The 20,976-nt window shown below is 44.1% G+C and overlaps 1 protein-coding gene across 2 annotated transcripts in view; it reads right to left on the bottom strand.

The window, feature by feature from the left end:
- The window catches only part of LOC138663912 (zinc finger protein 665-like), a 298,942-nt gene that overhangs the window by 18,121 nt on the left and 259,845 nt on the right, over positions 1-20,976 (bottom strand). The window contains exon 1 of one of the 2 annotated variants that reach the window (XM_069750281.1): positions 13,388-13,427. The exons of the other annotated variant lie outside the window; for it this stretch is intronic. Within the exon in view, the coding sequence (XP_069606382.1) occupies positions 13,388-13,412 (25 nt within the window). The 5' untranslated portion in view covers positions 13,413-13,427. Of the gene's footprint in view, positions 1-13,387; positions 13,428-20,976 lie in introns of those variants that run through there. 2 annotated transcript variants of the gene reach the window in all.

Below are 20,976 nucleotides of genomic sequence, written 5' to 3' on the forward strand. Positions count from 1 at the left end.
GACCAAATACTTATTTTCCACCATAATATGCAAATAAAATGTTAAAAAAACAGACAATGTGATTTTCTGGATTTTTTTTTTCTCAGTTTGTCTCCCATAGTTGAGGTCTACCTATGATGTAAATTACAGACGCCTCTCATCTTTTTAAGTGGTGGAACTTGCACTATTGCTGACTGACTAAATACTTTTTTGCCCCACTGTATATGAAGGACTATGGGGAGTGCAGTATACCTTATGGAGGACTATGAGCAGTGCATTATACTATATGGAAGACTATGAGCAGTGTAGCATACTATATGGAGGACTATGGGTAGTGCAGTATACTATATGGAGGATTATGGGAGTGAAGTATACTATATGGAGGACTATGGGGAGTGCAGTATACTATGTAGTGTCTCGATCCCGGTTGCAGACTTACTGTTGGAATCTACACACAGAGATACAGAGATCTAGAGGTGGAAGCGGAGAGCAACAGTGAGCTTACCGGTCTAAGTGAAGGACCTGGAGCACATGACCCTTGGGGGAGTGGCCAGGGGTGGAGCCTGTGCGCCGGGTAGCCACGGGGTATTAGCGATACTGGAGAGAAGTCAGAGTAACCCGTAGTCAAACCAAGAAGTCAAGAAGGTGCTGACGGGTGAGACGAAAAGGGAAGTCAGGACGTAGCCAAAAGTCAGAAAGCTGGAGATAGCAGTGAGGTAAAAGCAGGGGCAGGTAGGTGCGGTATCCGTATAATCAAGCAAAAAGGTCAGAGCCAGATGAGCCAGGATCTATAAGATCACACGACCAAGTACAAAACCAGAAAACAGACCAGATCATACACAAGAGGCAATCAACACTACAGAAAGCAAGCACACCAGGGGGTCAGACACACAGACAGAAAGGGAATGTATAACTGACAAGGTATCCCAGACAGGGGCGGGTATATACATCCTTCCCAAGTCCAAAAAGAGGCTGCACAAAATTAACCCTGAGAGGACAGGGAAGAAACCCTGTCCATAACCATGACATATAAAAGACTATGGGGAGTGCAGTATACTATATGGGCGACTATGGGGAGTGCAGTATACTATATGGAGGACTATGGGGAGTGCAGTATGCTATATGGAGGACTATGGGGAGTGCAGAATACTATATGGGCGACTATGGGGAGTGCAGTATACTATATGGAGGACTATGGGGAGTGCAGTATGCTATATGGAGGACTATGTGGAGTGCAGTATACTATATGTAGGACTATGGATAATGCAGTATACTATATGGAGGACTATGCAGAGTGCATTATACTGAATCAAATTCTATGTGGGGGCTATTATAATATTTGGAGGATTATGTAGGAGTCTTTGTACTTTATGCAAGCAAATATACAGTGTGAAGGTGTGTGTGTGTGGTCCATCATACTGTGTGGGAGGCCATTACACAGTGTGGAGAGGTGTAGGGCCATCATACTGTATGTAGGCCCATTATATTGCATCTAGGGCTGTGTGGGGTCACAGTTGGGAGATCATACTGTGTTCAGGTCACCATATTTTTCTGGGGGAGTTGAGGGGTGGTCATCATACTGTGCGTGTGAATGGTCCTGTGGAAGAATTTACTGTGGAGGGTATCTTACAGTGTTTGTGGGTCACTTTTTTTACATAAAACTTTGAGTGCAATAAAAGGGGAATCTTGGGCTCCATAGATGGAAAATTAGAGGGAACACAGTAGGCAAAGTAATAGCTATAACACAAAGCAGCAACAAATCATCATTGAGGGATTAGCCGGATAAGGAGTTTGTTCAGGTTGGAAATAGATGGGGACGATGCCTGAAATGTGAAACTTCATATGCAGTTTTGTTATAATCTCTGCAATTGAGTGGCTGCAAGAAATTGTGATATTGGTCTGGGCCAAATGGAAAAGACGATAAAAGTGCACAACTCCACCAGAAAGAATGTCATCTGAAAGTCACCATCAATAACTGTGCTGTAATCTCTTGTATGTTCTGTATGGCTAGTATCTACCATTATATGTTCATCATATGGTGGTAATATCAGTGTTGATCTTTGTATAGAGATTTTTTTTAGCAACAGCACATTAATCTGCTGAGGTTCAACATCCACCATTAGGGTGCGCCAACATAGATATAATCAGGGTTACCTGTTTAGGGGCCCACTCAGAAGTTTTATCTCCACTTGAACCAAACCCCGATTTATGCTTCTACTAATACAAGTTTATGCAACCCCTTCGGACATATAGGTGATCAAGAGGAAGTAAAAACTGCGGCTAGCCGCTCTCCTCTTGATTACTTATAAATAATAACCTCATGTGAGTCCCCGGGGGAGTGAATGGTGATACCACTCGAATAGTGCTGGCACGGGAATTGAGTATAGGTGTGTCTTTTGTTGGTAGATATGCAACAGATAGACTTATTTGTGCGCAAGAGGAGTTTACACTTTTCTGACAGTAGATGGCGATGTTGTTACTATTATATGCTTAGTTGAATGTAATGCATATACTTGTTTTACTTTGGTTTCACTTTCTCTGGTAAAAGGTCATTCAGACTTACTGTTATGCTGTATTAAGAAGCCGATGCATGTACCTCATGTTCTGTGTAGATTATTTTGAATTACCCCATATAATCTACTCTCACAAATTCTCTCACAAATTTCTTCTGTTACCAAACTATGCAACAGGTTATAGGCCCAGCATAGAAGACAAAAAGGACTTGGTGAATGCAAAAGAATACTTCAGAGCAATTCTCTCCAAACAAGTAAGACAAATAAGTTAAAGAAGAAAAGCAGTTCAGAGCTGAGACTCACAGTAGCTAAGCTGAAAAATGAGAACTATCAGTTATGGAAGTTCAAAGTGGAGATGTTATTGTCTAATTTATGGGAAGGTAATCACTACAGACAGACCCAATGATAATCAGACATGGGATAAGAAAAACAGACAAGCAAGAGCTACTATCAGCTTATTAGTGGAGGATGATCAGTTAATCCACATAAGGAATGAGAATACAGCAAAGGGAATGTGGGAAGCATTGAGAAAGCTACATGAAAGATCCAGCATAAATTACAAACTATCCCTGCTAAGAAAACTTTACAAGATGAGATTAAGTGCAAGGAAAAACATGCAGGAGCATATAAACTCCATTATGGAGGTGGTAACACAGCTGAGATCAGTTCGGTGAAGGAAGACATTAAGGAAAGCCATATAGCAGCATTATTGTGCAGTTTACCAGATTCATACACTGCTTTGATACACTAGAGACAAGACCAGACATTACACTAGATTTTGTAAAGACCAGACTTATACATGAATATCACAGAAGGAAAGCGCAAACAAACAATTCTACTGAAAGGGATAGTGAAAATGCTCTTAAAGCGACAGACAAGAAGCCCCATAATACAGACAAGAGAATATTTCAGATGTAAGAAATAGGGACATTTAAAGAAAGACTATACTATATGGAAAGCAGAACAACAGAAATTAAACCAAAAGGAGAATAAACAGAAAGTAAAAAGCATAATTTCTAACCCACATGCAGATCAGTGAAATGGTACATTTTAAGTAACTGATAAAGAGTCATTGTCAGGCTTGTTTATTGACTCAGGAGCAACAAGTCACTTGACTAGTGATAAAAGATTCTTTACTGAACTTGAAAATAAGAAGGAAGCAATCTATTTTGCAAATGGGAGTAAAATAACCGCAGAAGGTAGTGGACAAGGAATGTTAATCTGTCCTGATAGGTTTGGGCATAATTAAAAATTACTAGTAAAGGATGTGTTATATGTTCGAGGACTAGAAGGAGGATTGTTATCCGTAAAGCGTCTGACAGCCAAAGGACTTACTGTAAAATTCAAAGATGATAATTGTACAATCCTAGCGGGAGATAAGGTAATAATTATTGTCAAAGCAGGTGAACAATTACAGTGGGGCAAAAAAGTATTTAGTCAGTCAGCAATAGTGCAAGTTCCACCACTTAAAAAGATGAGAGGCGTCTGTAATTTACATCATAGGTAGACCTCAACTATGGGAGACAAACTGAGAAAAAAAAATCCAGAAAATCACATTGTCTGTTTTTTTAACATTTTATTTGCATATTATGGTGGAAAATAAGTATTTGGTCAGAAACAAAATTTCATCTCAATACTCTGTAATATATCCTTTGTTGGCAATGACAGAGGTCAAACGTTTTCTGTAAGTCTTCACAAGGTTGCCACACACTGTTGTTGGTATGTTGGCCCATTCCTCCATGCAGATCTCCTCTAGAGCAGTGATGTTTTTGGCTTTTTGCTTGGCAACACGGACTTTCAACTCCCTCCAAAGGTTTTCTATAGGGTTGAGATCTGGAGACTGGCTAGGCCACTCCAGGACCTTGAAATGCTTCTTACGAAGCCACTCCTTCGTTGCCCTGGCGGTGTGCTTTGGATCATTGTCATGTTGAAAGACCCAGCCACGTTTCATCTTCAATGCCCTTGCTGATGGAAGGAGGTTTGCACTCAAAATCTCACGATACATGGCCCCATTCATTCTTTCATGTACCCGGATCAGTCGTCCTGGCCCCTTTGCAGAGAAACAGCCCCAAAGCATGATGTTTCCACCACCATGCTTTACAGTAGGTATGGTGTTTGATGGATGCAACTCAGTATTCTTTTTCCTCCAAACACGACAAGTTGTGTTTCTACCAAACAGTTCCAGTTTGGTTTCATCAGACCATAGGACATTCTCCCAAAACTCCTCTGGATCATCCAAATGCTCTCTAGCAAACTTCAGATGGGCCCGGACATGTACTGGCTTAAGCAGTGGGACACGTCTGGCACTGCAGGATCTGAGTCCATGGTGGCGTAGTGTGTTACTTATGGTAGGCCTTGTTACATTGGTCCCAGCTCTCTGCAGTTCATTCACTAGGTCCCCCCGCATGGTTCTTGGATTTTTGCTCACCGTTCTTGTGATCATTCTGACCCCACGGGGTGGGATTTTGCCTGGAGCCCCAGATCGAGGGAGATTATCAGTTGTCTTGTATGTCTTCCATTTTCTAATTATTGCTCCCACTGTTGATTTCTTCACTCCAAGCTGGTTGGCTATTGCAGATTCAGTCTTCCCAGCCTGGTGCAGGGTTACAATTTTGTTTCTGGTGTCCTTTGACAGCTCTTTGGTCTTCACCATAGTGGAGTTTGGAGTCAGACTGTTTGAGGGTGTGCACAGGTGTCTTTTTATACTGATAACAAGTTTAAACAGGTGCCATTACTACAGGTAATGAGTGGAGGAAAGAGGAGACTCTTAAAGAAGAAGTTACAGGTCTGTGAGAGCCAGAAATCTTGATTGTTTGTTTCTGATCAAATACTTATTTTCCACCATAATATGCAAATAAAATGATAAAAAAACAGACAGTGATTTTCTGGATTTTTTTTTCTCAGTTTGTCTCCCATAGTTGAGGTCTACCTATGATGTAAATTACAGACGCCTCATCTTTTTAAGTGGTGGAACTTGCACTATTGCTGACTGACTAAATACTTTTTTGCCCCACTGTATATCATCTAGACACATTAAAGGAACAGATGAAGTTATGTACACATGATCACTAGAATTGTATTCACATGTGGCATAGACGTCTAGGACACAGACATCCTGAGAGTATAATGGCATTACAAAAGAAGAATTTGACAAAAGACCTATTGATAGCTGATTGCTCAATAACCGTAAAATGTGAATGTTGTATAAAATCTAAAGCTACAAGAGTATATATACCTAAAGAGAGTGAGACAAAAAGCACAAGACCACTTGACTTGGTACACACTGAGGTATGTAGATCCATGAAAATGACCACATCAGGAGGTCATAGATATATGGTGACCTCCATAGATGACTACTCAAGATACACAGTCACGTACTTGATAAAGGACAAAAGTGAAGTTTTTGAACATTTAGAAGACTATGTGACAAAGTCAAATAACAGGTTTCAGAGGAAACCAATCATCATCAGAAGTGATAATGGAGGTGAATTTACAGGACACCAAATAGAAAACTACTTAAGACAGAATAGAATAGAGGAATAGAACATCAAAAGACTGTTCCATACACACCTGAACAAAACGGGGTAGCAGAAAGAAAAAACAGAACTCTGACTGAAATGAGAAGATGTATACTAATAGACTCCAAACCACCAGATAAATACTGGGGTGAAGCAGCAATGACAGATACTTATCTGCAAAACAGGCTTTTTTCAAGAAAACTGAAAAAAAAAAACCATATGAAATGTGACAAGGAAAGAAACCAAGTGTGAATCAAGAGTTTTTGGTTGCAAAGTTTTTGTGTTTATTCTGAAGAAAAACGCTCCAAACTTCAAAACAGAGCCATTGAAGGAATATTTGTCGGATATAGTGACAATTGCAAAGGATACAGAATCCTCGATCCCAAGACAGACAGAATCACAGTGAGTAACAATGTAACATTCACTGAAGATCTAAATGATGACATAATTACCGTATATACTCGAGTATAAGCCGAGATTTTCAGCCCAAATTTTTGGGCTGAAAGTGCCCCTCTCGGCTTATACTCGAGTCAATGTGGGTGGCAGGGTCGGCGGGTGAGGGGGTGAGGGCGCTGAGGCATACTTACCTAGTCCCAGCGATCCTCGCGCTGTCCCTGCCGTCCCACGGGCTTCTGTGCTGCAGCTTCTTCCCCTCTTCAGCGGTCACGTGGGACCGCTCATTAGAGATATGAATAAGCGGCTCCACCTCCCATAGGGGCGGAGCCACCTATTCATTCCTCTAATCAGCGGTGCCGGTGACCGCTGACAGGAAGAGCTGCGGCACCGAAGACCAGGCAGAGGGACAGCGCGAGGATCGCCAGGACTAGGTAAGTATAGCATATTCACCTGTCCTCGTTCCAGCCGCCGGGCGCCCCTCCATCTTCCCGGCCGGCGCCTCCATCTTCCCGGCGTCTGCGCTCTGACTGTTCAGGCAGAGGGCGCGATGACGCATACAGTGTGCGCGGCGCCCTCTGCCTGATCAGTCAGAGCAGAGACGCCGGGAAGATGGAGGCGCCGGAACGAGACGCCGGGAGCTGCAATCAAGGGAGGTGAGTATGTGGTTTTTTTTTTTATTGCAGCAGCGGCGGCAGAGATTTCTATGGGGCACAATGAACGGTGCAGAGCACCGTATATGGCACAGCAATGGGGCACAATGAACGGTGCAAAGCACCGTATATGGCACAGCAATGGGGCACAATGAACGGTGCAGAGCACCGTATATGGCACAGCAATGGGGCACAATGAACGGTGCAGAGCACCGTATATGGCACAGCAATGGGGCACAATGAACGGTGCAGAGCACCGTATATGGCACAGCAATGGGGCACAATGAACGGTGCAGAGCACCGTATATGGCACAGCAATGGGGCACAATGAACGGTGCAGAGCACCGTATATGGGCACAGATATGGGGCACAATGAACGGTGCAGAGCACCGTATATGGCACAGCAATGGGGCACAATGAACGGTGCAGAGCACCGTATATGGGCACAGCAATGGGGCACAATGAACGGTGCAGAGCACTGTATATGGCACAGCAATGGGGCACAATGAACGGTGCAGAGCACCGTATATGGCACAGCAATGGGGCACAATGAACGGTGCAGAGCACCGTATATGGCACAGCAATGGGGCACAATGAACGGTGCAGAGCACTGTATATGGCACAGCAATGGGGCACAATGAACGGTGCAGAGCACCGTATATGGCACAGCAATGGGGCACAATGAACGGTGCAGAGCACCGTATATGGCACAGCTATGGGGCACAATGAACGGTGCAGAGCACTATATGGGGCACAGCTATGGGGAAATAATGAACGGTGCAGAGCACTATATGGCACAGCTATGGGGAAATAATGATCTATTTTTATTTTTGAAATTCACCGGTAAATGCTGCATTTCCACCCTAGGCTTATACTCGAGTCAATAAGTTTTCCCAGTTTTTTGTGGCAAAATTAGGGGGGTCGGCTTATACTCGGGTCGGCTTATACTCGAGTATATACGGTACATCACTGGAAATTAAAAATGAGAGAAACTACAGTGATATAACTGCAGAAACATCTGATGAGAAAGAAGTGGAAATCAATGAAAATCCAAAAAATTAAAGTCAAGAGATTCATCTCCATACAGACACAGAACCAAGACCCTTAATAATAGAAAAAAAGCGAAGACCACCTCAACGATTTTCATACAAGTAGAAAATAACATTTATGAACCTACATCTTGGGAGGACATATCTCAACTTTCAGAAGAAGAGGCCAACAAATGGATAAATGCTGGAGAAACAGAAATAAAATCCATGCATGATTCAAAGATATGGACACTGACAGAACTACCAAAAGAAAAAAAGGCTATATGATGTAAATAGGTATTTAAAGTAAAATACCAAGCAGACGGCACAGCTGATCGATACAGAGCAAGACTCGTAGCTAAAGGCTATTCTCAGAAATATGGAGAAGACTATGATGAGACATTTGCTCCTGTTGTCACACACCACAATCAGAACTTTGTTTGCAGTTGCAGAAACGAAACAAATGCAGTTGAAGCATCTGGATGTAAAGGCATCATTTCTGATTGGAGACTTAACAGAAGACATTTACATGGAACAACCCCCAGGATTCAAGGATAAAAGTAAACCAAACCTGGTTTGTAAGCTTCGGAAAAGTATATATGGTTTAAAACAAGCCGCTAAAGCATGGAATGATAAAATCACAGAAGCACTCATAAATGAACATTTTCAAAGAAGTAAAGCGGATCCTTGTCTAAATACAAAGAGACTGGCAGACAGATGGATCTATGTGCTGATATATGTGGAAGATATTTTAGTTTTGAAACAAAGGGATGAAGCGGAGATAGTGAAAACTTTGGATCAACACTTTGAGATCTGGGAAATGTGAAACAGTACCTAGGAATACAGATAGAAAGAGAAGACGGGAGTTTCCTTCTTTTAATCAAAATCACATGATTTAAGACATAATACATATGTTTTTATACTGTGCAGAAGAGCCATCCGAGAAGTAGTAGACCTTGCTCAAACTTGGTAGGATGTCAGTGTTTATCACTGAAATCTATTTTTTTGGGAACAAATTAACAGCTATTGAATCATTTAGTAAGAACTCAGATATCATAACTACACTTTTGTACTTTAATTCTCCACACTCATTGTAATAGATCGCAAAAGGGTGCATAGTGGCTTGTTCATTGTTCCAGTGAAATGACTGAGCTTCATTCTGAGCAACAAAGGAATAGTTCTCTGAAAAGAATGCTTTCTTTGAGGTGATTGTAGTAGTCCGACTGTTGGCGAGCTATAAACGAGTGTTTCGTAAGGACAATCAGCTGTTCACAAAAACATTCTATAAAATGTTCTGCACTTTTAATAACAGTGTCAAAAGTACATCTGTCAACAGATATCCACTGTTTATAAATTATATTATCTACCATAGCCTATTCAAAATAATTTTATATTTTTTCTTTGAGAACCAATACTGAAGGACATTTTTTTGCAAATATTGAGGAAACAACTACAACTCTTATCTGGACACAATATTTGAGACAGACATACTTTGTAATCACCAAGGTTGGACTCCCCAATCTGATTATCTTTCAGCTTACCCCTTCAACCATGAGGTTAGTGTTCTGGTTGGTGTGTTGTACATATGCATACTGAGTGTGTACCACTACCACCAGCCAGGACACAATTCTTCGGTCGCAGTTCAGCAAATTTTAAAAATCCTATTTTGGCAGAAGTGGAATTTTTTCTTTAAAAAGTTCATAGGTTTCTTTCAAATTGGTAAGAAGCAGCCTCTTCTGGACATGGGTTTTCTTACCATTCACTTTCATAGACACACAATCTTTCTTGCCAGGCATAATTTAGCTCACTTCATCACTATTGTAAAAGTCTTTCACTTTACCCACTATAGCTTCATCTAATGTTTTGCCTGGTTTAGGATTAGGACTAGACATGAAACCTTTTTGTTCAACTAGAAATTTGTTTTTTTCTAGCCATGCTATTGGTAACGTTAAACTCATTTTCTATTCTTCTGCATGTCCAACTCTTTGGTAGTGTAGTCAGTATCATAAACTGTTCACTTCTGCTAAGGGTGGATTTAAATGTATCTTCAAGCTGCAGAATCATCTCTGAGTCAGTGTGATTTTTCCTTCACCTTCTACTGTTTCACCTACCAGCTCAAGGGTCACATTTTTTGCAACTTTTTCTATTTTTTGGCAATAACCTGGATAATGGATTCTTTTTTTGCAATGGGCGATTCTTTGATTTTAGAAAGTGATTTATTCAAATACTCTGTTGTTAAATCAGTATGTATAAAATACTCTGTGCTGGAAGTTACAGTTAAATTTTCTGCCTGCAGAGTATTTTTCTCTTTTGCAAGTTGCTTTCTACAGCTATTACAAATTTTCATGCCTGCATTGATTGATGGATTTATATGAAACATCCAATCTTGTACTGGCCTAAGATTTTTCTTGTTGTGTGTCCAGTTTTTTCAAAAGGCTTGCAACAGCATATCCTAGATATCACTGAATGAAATATTCCAGTTGTAAATCTTTATTCATTACATTATATTTTATATAAATATACACTGCTCAAAAAAATAAAGGGAACACTTAAACAACAGTAACTCCAAGTAAATCAAACTTCTGTGAAATCAAACTGTCCACTTAGGAAGCAACACTGTTTGACAATCAATTTCACATGTTGTGCAAATGGAATAGTCAACAGATGGAAATTATTGCCAATTATCAAGACACCCTCAATAAAGGAGTGGTTCTGCAGGTGGGGACCACAGACCACATCTCAGTACCAATGCTTTCTGGCTGATGTTTTGGTCACTTTTGAATGTTGGTTGTGCTTTCACACTGCTGGTAGCATGACGTGGACTCTACAACCCACACAAGTGGCTCAAATAGTGCAGCTCATCCAGGATGGCACATCAAAGCGAGCTGTGGCAGGAAGGTTTGCTGTGTCTGTCAGCGTAGTGTCCAGAGGCTGGAGGCTCTACCAGGAGACAGGCCAGTAAACCAGGAGACGTGGAGGGGGCCGTAGGAGGGCAACAACCCAGCAGCAGGACCGCTACCTCAGCTTTTGTGCAAGGAGGAACAGGAGGAGCACTGCCAGAGCCCTGCAAAATGATCTCTAGCAGGCCTTAAATGTGCATGTGTCTGCACAAGCGGTTAGAAACCGACTCCATGAGGATGGTCTGAGTGCCCGATGTCCACAGATGGGGGTTGGGCTCACAGACCAACACCGTGCAGGAGGCTTGGCATTTGCCACAGAACACCAGGATTGGCAACTTCGCCACTGGCGCCCTGTGCTCTTCACAGATGAAAGCAGGTTCACACTGAGCACATGTGACAGACGTGACAGTCTGGAGACACCGTGGAGAGTGATCTGCTGCCTGAAACATCCTTCAGCATGACCAGTTTGGCAGTGGGTCAGTAATGGTATGGCATATCTTTGGAGGGCCGTATAGCCCTCCATGTGCTCACCAGAGGTAGCCTGACTGCCATTAGGTAACAAGATGAGATCCTCAGACCCCTTGTGAGACCATATGATGATGCGGTTGACCCTGGGTTCCTCCTAATGCAGAATAATGCCAGACCTCATGTGGCTGGAGTGTGTCAGCAGTTCCTGCAAGATGAAGGCATTGAAGCTATGGACTGGCCCGCCCGTTCCCCAGACCTGAATCTGATTGAGCACATCTGGGACATTATGTCTCGCACCATCCACCAACGTCACGTTGCACCACAAACTGTCCAGGAGTTGGCGGATACTTTAGTCTAGGTCTGGGAGGAGATCCCTCAGGAGACCATCCGCCGCCTCATCAGGAGCATGCCCAGGCATTGTAGTGGGATTATACAGGCATGGGGAGGCCACACACACTACTGAGCATCATTCCCTTGTCTTGAGGCATTTCTACTGAAGTTGGATCAGCCTGTAACTTCATTTTCCACTTTGATTTTGAGCATCATTCCAACGCCAGACCTCCATAGGATATTAGTTGTGATTTACATTGATCATTTTTAGGTTTTAACATATTCCACTATGTAATGAATAAAGATTTACAACTGGAATATTTCATTCAGTGATAACTAGGAAGCGGGATTTTAGTGTTCCTTTTATTTTTTTGAGCAGTGTACACCTAGAGTTTTTTTCTTCTTCACATTTTGCATTCTCTGACACACTATTACCAAATAAAATCTCAAAAGAATTAAAAATATAGAGGTAAAAATCATTGGTTCACTTGACATGGAATTACCCTAATGCACTCCCTCATAGTCCTCAAAATAATATAATGCACTCGCTCATAGTCCTCCATATAGTATAATGTACTCCCCCATAGCCCTCTATATAGTATAATGCACTCCACATAGTTCGCCATATAGTATAATGCACCCTAAAGTCCTCCATATAGCATAATACCCCCATAGTCCTCCATACAGTATAACGCACCCCCATAGTCATCCATATAGTATTCTGGCCACAATGCTCACCTCTCTTTCTCATTTCTCCAGTCTCTGCAGCAAGCATTCTTCTGAAGCACCACACATATCAGCATAACGGACGCCATGTAGTGACATCACACCAGCTGTGCGAAGACATCAGACGCCGAGGGAGAATGATGGAGGAAGAAGTGTCAGCTGATGCTCCCTCTTTCATCATTGCTTTCAACTGTATCGGGATTCAGGAGGCCAATACAGTTGAACTTCCAATGACAGGCGGTGAATGGGCCCAATGCTGGCACCGGGCCCCCGCGGCTCATGGACATCATAGCGCCTGTGTGGCCTGTGGCTGAGCAGGGAGATTGTGTCTCCCTGCTGTGTGGCAGATTTTAACTGTATCAGTGGACTGCGCCTACCAATAGAGTTAAAAGTAGCGTAGCTGTGGCTGGGCCCTTGACAATGTGTATTTGGTGCGTTTTTTACGGTAGCCAAAATCAGAAGTGGAACAATCGGAGAAAAAGTACAATAGAAACACGTTACCACTTCTGTATTTATCACCCATTCCTGGTTATGGCTTGTAAATACTGAGGTAAAATACTGACCAAATACTGACCGTGTGACCATGGCCTAAAAGAGCGAAAACACTGAAGCAGCAAAATGTGACAATCAAAATTTTGTCAGACTGAAAAGTTTTGGCCTCAACTGTACAGTAACAGGGAGACATCAAGAGGGAAATAACCCAAGATAAACTGATATAGAGACACAGGCAGGAACATGTTCTGTCTCCTGGAATGTGACTACAGCACTGAGGGGGTTCCTGTACATACACACATGGCAGAGCTGGGGGCGCTATCTCCAGGAATGGAAGGGTTACTGCCCCCTGCCCCCGCCCAGTAATGGGGAATCTCCAGCACCTACCTCCACCTGCAGAGCCACACCACATATATGGCTGTTCTGTGTGCACAGGACCTGTGATGAGGTCACAGGAGGGGAGGAGTCAGGGGTCACATGATGAGGGGCCTCAGTGTATGCAGGACTCTGCTGTGCTGGTTGTCATGGTGCTGGATGAGGGGAAGTTTATGTGTGGGGTCAGGAGGGGTTTACAGGGTGGATGTAGCAGAGCCGTGTGTGTACGAGGTGTACGGAGCAGAGCCACGTGTGTACGAGGTGTACGGAGCGGAGCCGTGTGTGTACGAGGTGTATGGAGCAGAGCCGCGTGTGTACAAGGTGTACAGAGGGAGGCCATGCATATACAAGGTGTATGGAGCGGAACCGCGTGTGTATGAGGTGTGCGGAGCAGAGCTGTGTGTGTACAATGTGTGTGGAGCGAAGTCATGTGAATGTTGTATGCAGGGTGCAGCCATGGGTGTGTACGACGACATGTATGCAATGGAATGTGTGCGACGAGTAATGAATGGAGCTGCGTGTGTACGAAGTGTATGGAGCGGAGCCGTTTACTGTCCTGTGCCTTTCTTGAAGGTTTAAGGCCTGTGATTAAACAGTCACTAATAGTGTCCCGCCCGCAGTATCGGACTATGTCCCCAGCCATTATACTCCAAGTAGCCAAGGGTGTGGAAGCAACCAATGCCCTGAATATTAAGGTGAAATCCCAGTCTAGAGCCCCTCTTACGTATGATCAGACCCAACAAGGGGGCCAGACCAGGCAAGGATGGAGAAACGTCACATGTTGGACTTGTGAAAAGCTTGAACACAAAGTGAACCTGTTGGCTACCTCCTAGACCCAGAGCAGAGCATGATAACCCCCCTCACCCTTCTCCAGCAGGGGAGTCAGGGTATCACTAGGTAAATTTGCAAACCAGAGTCAGAACCTGTGTGTAATGTCCCTCAGTAATTTTGGTCCCGCACCCATTATCCCTATTTCAATTGCCGGCAGTGATCCTTTGCCTTTTCTCATTGACACTGGTGAAGCCAAAACAGTAGTACGCAGATTTAGATGCTGTCTATCCAAGCAGTCTCTTCCTTGTGTTGGGGTAGAAAAAAAAACCACACCCCACTGACATGCCCCATTGCAGTTTCCAACCCAATCAGTCCACCCTGAACAGACTCCTAGTCAGTGACACCGCTCCTGTGAATCTTCTTGGTGCTGACCTGCTGCAGAAGATTCGTGCCAACATACAGTATCTGGAGGATGGTACTGTGCGACTCTCTGGTACCCTAAACAATGAGGAGGATTACCTGTTGGCTGCCTGTGATTATAACTCTTGGCCCATGTTTGTCACAGTATGCTCCGAGGAGGAGACTGAACAGTTTCTGTTTGCTAAACCAAAATACCTCTGGTCCAATGGGCCAGCAGATGTAGGCTGCTTGTCTGTGCCCTGATTTAGAGTTAATCTAAAGCCTGGAGTCCCTTTGCCAAGGAAGCCACAGTGCCCAATTAGCATGGCACAGGCAGATGCAAAATCCAAGACAGTGAAGGAGTTTTTAAATAAAGGGGTTATTGTTGAAATTACCTTACCAAGCAATACCTCACTGATCCCAGTCAAGAAAAAGGTAGAGAAAGGTAAGCCTGCCCAATGCCACATGGTCCATGACTTGCGGGCTATTAATAAGTCCACTGTCCTCCCTGCACCCATTGTGTCTAACCCGCTGTGAGGACACAGCATTGTATCTTAACTAACCTGATGTCTATTTTCATGTGTTTCCTTCTGGCTGGTCAAGAAAACAGACTTATGTTTGGGATAATCAATATTTGGACCAACCGGTCAACCTGAGCCCCATGAATACATTTGTGGGGGCCATGAATGACACCCACTGGTTTCCCGGCTCCATGGAGATGTTCAGAGAAGCCAGGATATGACTCTCCAGTCAACTGTCCTTGTTCCTTAATGGACTGTCAACTTCCTAAGCTTGTTGCTACCTCCTCTCTGTGCATGCCCTGGAAGCTCTGAAGTCAGAGCTGCTCTTATCCCGGGGAATCAGTAACAGGGTGAGACTCTGTAATTGTGCACCATCTTGGTTATTTTGTTGGGACTGTTTTACTTGTTATTTGCCTGTTTTGGGATTTAATAAAGTATTGCCACCCTGTTTTACCCTCACCCTGTGTTGTCTAAGTAGCATTACGCCCACTGTGAAAGGAGAACGGGCGTTCTGTGGGATGATCCCCCATGTCCCCACATTGTGCTGGCAGTGGTGGGATACTACTCAGCCCGGCGGAACCAGGGGAGCTTCATGGGGACTGGTGTTCTCAAACACAGTCCAGGGCTCCACAACCAGGGAGGTATACAGATCGACCCAGCAGACCACTGATGAGGCATGCACAGCAGGTTTAGGACACCACTATGTCCAATCCCAATAACTCTGCATTGGGAAAAGGACTAGAGTGGATGTATAACCACAACAAAAAACGGCATAAACAGGATCTGTGCCAGCTTAGACGGATTGAATAGGAATTAATCCAGGATCTATGGGATGTGGAAGATGCCATGTGTGGACACAATGAATACGAGTCATTTCTCAACAATTACGTCTAGAGTTTATTCGCAAGGAAGACATAGAATATGCTCTGAGTAAACTGGATGATACAAAGTTTTGTTCTCATGAAGATGAGACCTCTTACATTCGGGTCTGTGCTTAAAGACATGCTGTGGACTGTCACCGATAAGTAGAAAAGGCTGATCAGAATCCTATCACTGGCTAATTAATATCGGGGAGCAATGTGAGGACACAGCATTGTATATTTACAAGACAGGAGCCAAGACATAATGGCTCCATCACGAGGGACACAGATTTGGCATCCTACAGTACGTCAGCTTAGAGGACCAGGGCTCCAGCTGAAAGAATACAGATCTGCTCCTTTGACCATCCCTGAACCATGGATACATTTGAGCAAGTCAGGATTTGGACCCATTGGTCACCTGAGCCCCATGAATACATTTGGGAAAGCTAGGAATGGGACCCACCGGTCATCTGGCTCCATGGAGATGTTTGGAGAAGCCAGATTGTGACACTCCAGTCAACTGGCCTTGTGCCTCAATGGACTGTCAGCTTCCTAAGTTTGTCTTTACCACCGTTCTGTGTGTGCCACAGTTGGGAAGCTCTGAAGTCACAGCTGCTCTTATCCCGGCTAGTCAGCGGAAGGGTAATTTTGCACCATCTTGGGTATTTTGCTGCGACTGTTCTACATGTTAGTTGCCTGTTTTGTGGTTCAGTAACGTATTGCCACACTGTTTTGCCCTCTCCTTGTGTTAGCTGAGGAGTATTACGCCCATGGTAAAAGGAGAGCAGGCATTTGGTAGGTTGATCCCTGGTTCATGCGGTTTTGGTTAGAAGACTAGGTCTCCACAACTACATTTAACTTCCCAAGATGCAAACCTATGAGTATGTACTTGCATGTATCGACCTCTTTTCAGGATGGACAGAAGCGAATCCCGTGTGTAAAGTCACTGCCATGGCTACAGCAAAGAAACTGATCTCAGAAGTCGTTTGAAGATGCGGGGTGCCCGAGACCATAGAGAGTGACAGAGGCACCCACTTTACCAGAGAAGTAATGCAGGAAATAATGTCCGCCCTAGGAGTGGAGCAGTCCTTTCATACTCTGTACCATCCACAAATTAGCGGTAGAGTAGAGTGGTTGAATGGGACCCTGAAGAGGAAAAACCAAGAAAGTCATAGCTGAAACAGCAGACAATTAAAAGAATACTTTTCCCCTTGCACTCTTCTCAGTCAGGTATACTCCCAACAAAAAGACAGGCTTCAGCCCAGATGAGGTGATTTTTGGGTCAGACATCAAATGTAACAAAAAATAGCTCCAGCTCTTACTATTGTTATTTAGATTAGCCCCTAGCCTAAGATTGTATTTTTCATAGCAGATCCAGCATGATAAGCTGTCTTCTTATTTTATTGCACTTACAAAATGCTAGTCTGACATATACTCTCGAGTTAACTCTTCTCTTCCAGATCCAGATTCTGTGGAAGGGAGTCATCCCCTGCAGCCTGGTAGTGGTCAAAAGATACATCAGGAGAACTCTTGAGCCTCAATTTGACGGACCCTTCAAAGTTCTGCTAACAAGACATCTGTAAAGCTCGAAGGAAAGCCCAACTTTATCCAGACCTCACACTGCAATAAGACAGCTGAGCCCAAGAAAGCCAACAAATGATGTGACGCACACTCTGCACCTTATCTTTTTTGTCTTGACAAACGGGGGCTCATAGAGGGCTATGTGACGCGCCCACAGGGCAGTGGGATACTCAGTACCGGGTCCAGTCACAAAGGGGGATGTCATGGTGGCTGCAACCCGGTCTGTGGCCCTGGGCATCAACGTTAAAGGGGATTAAATGTTAAAAGTTTGTCGTGATGCCACCTGTGAGGTTCGGTCAATAGGGGGACCGACGCTGCATTAGAGGGGTCCCTTGGGGGATGTTGCGGCAGCCCAGATGTTACACTTCCCACGAGTGAAGCGGGGTCCCCAGGGGTCCTATGGGGTGTGGCGTAGATGGTATGGCTGGTGAATAAATCAGAGGAAACAGGTTGTAAGTCTTTACCTGGTTTACTTGTGGGTGACAGGCCACAGTCCAGGGCACCGGCAACAGGTGAATAGAAGTCCGAGTAGTCCAGAGACAAGTGGAATCCCCTTGGCAGGTCAGGTAGGAGCCTTCCACTATGCACTTCTGTCTCTGAGGTCCCTGCTGCCACTAAGTGTCCTAAGCAAAGTCCTTATTTGTTCTCCTGTCCAGGGACAGGTACCTGTATGGCAGGCAGCTTGAGCTGTGCCTACTGGGGTCCTTTCATGGTGACTCCAGGCTCCAAGGTGCTGCTGTGCCACAGGTAAATATGGGCAAAGTCCATGTAATTCAATGCCCTCCGGTTCTGCTCTATGTATTATAGTCCACAAAAGCCTCGGGCTCCCGGTACCCGGCTACTGCGCTCTGACTCCCTGGAGGCATTCCTGTCATGATCCGGTGACCTTGGAGCAGCATGAAAACTTTCACTGGAGTAGGTGGTAACTATACTGACCGCAAATCCTGATCTTAACATCGCAACTAGAAGTAGCCGTGGGGTGTACCTGACAAGCCCTAGACACCTAGTCACAGCCGGAGGACTAAATACCCCTGAAGATGGAAATAGGAATACTACCTTGCCTCAGAGCAGAACCCCAAAGGATAGGCAGCCCCCACAAATATTGGCTGTGAGTAGGAGAGGAAAGACACACACAGTCAGAAAACAGGATTAGCACAAGAGGCCACTCTAGCTAAAATAGGAAAGGATAGGACAGAGTTCTGTGCGGTCAGTATTAAAACCCTTCCAAAAATATCCACAGCAGATTATATAAAAATTCCTCCATCTAAAGACGTGGAACGTATATCTGCAACTCCAGAGACTACTAAACTCAGAGCAGGAATACAATCAAAAAACAAGCACACAGCTTGTGTGCCATAGAAAAAGAAACAGACACTTATCTTTGCTGAATTGGCAGCTAAGCAGGAGAAGCCAGACAGAGATCAAACACTTCCCAAGAAACATTGACAACTGGAAAGGACTAATGAGTCCTGCAAACCTAAATACCCCAGTCAGAACTGCAATCAGCAGATACACCTGTCCAGGACTGCAACCCAGAGACAACTGCATTACCACCTACAACCACCGGAGGGAGCCCAAAAGCCGAATTCACAGCACATTCCTAGTCCCCTCCTGGAGTCCTGTATCTCCACTGTGCTCCGTCCCTGTCTGTCCTCGCACACTGTCTGTACTAACTGAACTCACTCTGCGTCCAAACCAGGATCTTTATCCAGGGAAGCTGCCCTAAAACAGGGTTTTGAGCTCCCCCTCCTGGCCTGGATTTGGAAGGTGTTGTGTGGGTGATAACCCACCAAAGGGAATCTCGCTTGTGTTCAGACATAGCACTACCCTCCCCGAGATGAAGGCAGCACTATTGTGGTACCCAAACTCCTGGGGTGCCACATTCCCCACCCCCATTAAATCCAGTACTCCTGGACAGGGAAAAGAAACATAAACAACACGTTAACAAAGACATTTTTGTAAATACATTAGAAATACATCAAAACAGGTTAAACTTTTCATCCCTTACAAGAGGCACGGTTCTTGAACGTTGCAATCAATTTCTAAAAGTATATCTGGCCTTATACCAGGGTGTCCATGTTCATAAGTTTAAAAAGTACATCGGGTTTTGTCTTGGTCCGTAGAAACAAAGAAGGCTCTACCCACACCGGCAAGTGGGCAGAACCAGGGTGCACCTTGAGGGTGCCAAACGATTTGCAATAAAAGTTTTTGGGTAATCACTGTCCATTACCTCAATGTCCATTTTTAATCTGTAACAGAATACATGCAAACATTTTAAACAGGTAACACCAATTATTGACAGTCCCTATAACGGGCTGGGATTTGACCCTTGGTGCTACGAGTAGACCTACGTACCTTCCTGGTCTACCATGTCTGTTGTAGTGTACCCACTAGTGGATGTACTATGTGTAGACCTGCATTGTGTAGGAATACTAGGAAATTGTCTGCGAGTTCTCAGATTCAGGTCTGACAGTTTCACCAATAGCAGAGGGTGGATTTTCTGGCTCCACTGCTGGGGTGACATTGGCTGCTTGAACCTGCTGGTGTAGAGTCTCTTCTGGTTCAGGATGGTTCTGAGTCACTTCTTGTATTTCCAGCTGGGGAAAAGTTAAGACAGGTATCACTATGGTCTGATGTATTCGAGTCCAAGACTGGGTAAAATCTCAGAACAGTGTGAATTTTCTTTTCTTCTTCTTCCTGGGTCTGTTTCTCTGTTCCTCAGTTTATCAGGGCATACTTTGAGATGGTCTCTGGATACTGCAGTCAAAGTTTCTCCTCCATCTTTACTGATAAGGCAGACTTTCGTGTTGTCAAAGTTTGAAGGTAGGATAGTATACGGTTCTGCTTCCCACTGGTCGTAAAGTTTGTGCAATCTCCTTTTACGTTTGAGCACTTGTTCACCTGGTGACAAGGGAATTACAGGGGCATGTTGGTTATAGTCTCTCTCTTGCTTTTGTCTCGCTTGTGATAGACTTCTCTCTACCCATTCTTGTACTTGACGGTATTTTTCTTGTCTCTCAGTATCCCATTCTGTATCTGGTGAGGTCTTTTCTGGGGTTAGGACTCCCATGTCTACATCAACTGGTAGTTTACTAGATCTTCATCTCATCAGGTATGCTGGAGTACAGTTGGTGCAATTCACTGTGGTTGTACAATGTGGAATGTGGTTGTACAAGTCTACCAAGTATGGTAACATCTCTGGCTATAAGTTCCTTTCATGTAAAGGCAAGGTCTTTAACAGATTGATTACCACCTGGTTCATCTTTTCACACATTCTGTTGGCTTGCGGGTGGTACAGTTTGGTTCTAATCTAATCTGGTTCTAATCTTTTTGCATCCGTACAGGTTGCAGAATTCTTGAAATACTTCTGCTTCAGAGGCTGGTCCTTGATCAGTGAGTACTTTTTCAGGATATCCATGTAGTCTACAGAAGTGCTGTTGGAAGGCTCTGGCTGCTGTTTTTGCTGTCT

The sequence above is a fragment of the Ranitomeya imitator genome, chromosome 2 (genome assembly GCF_032444005.1).
Source record: "Ranitomeya imitator isolate aRanImi1 chromosome 2, aRanImi1.pri, whole genome shotgun sequence".
NCBI lineage: Eukaryota > Metazoa > Chordata > Amphibia > Anura > Dendrobatidae > Ranitomeya > Ranitomeya imitator.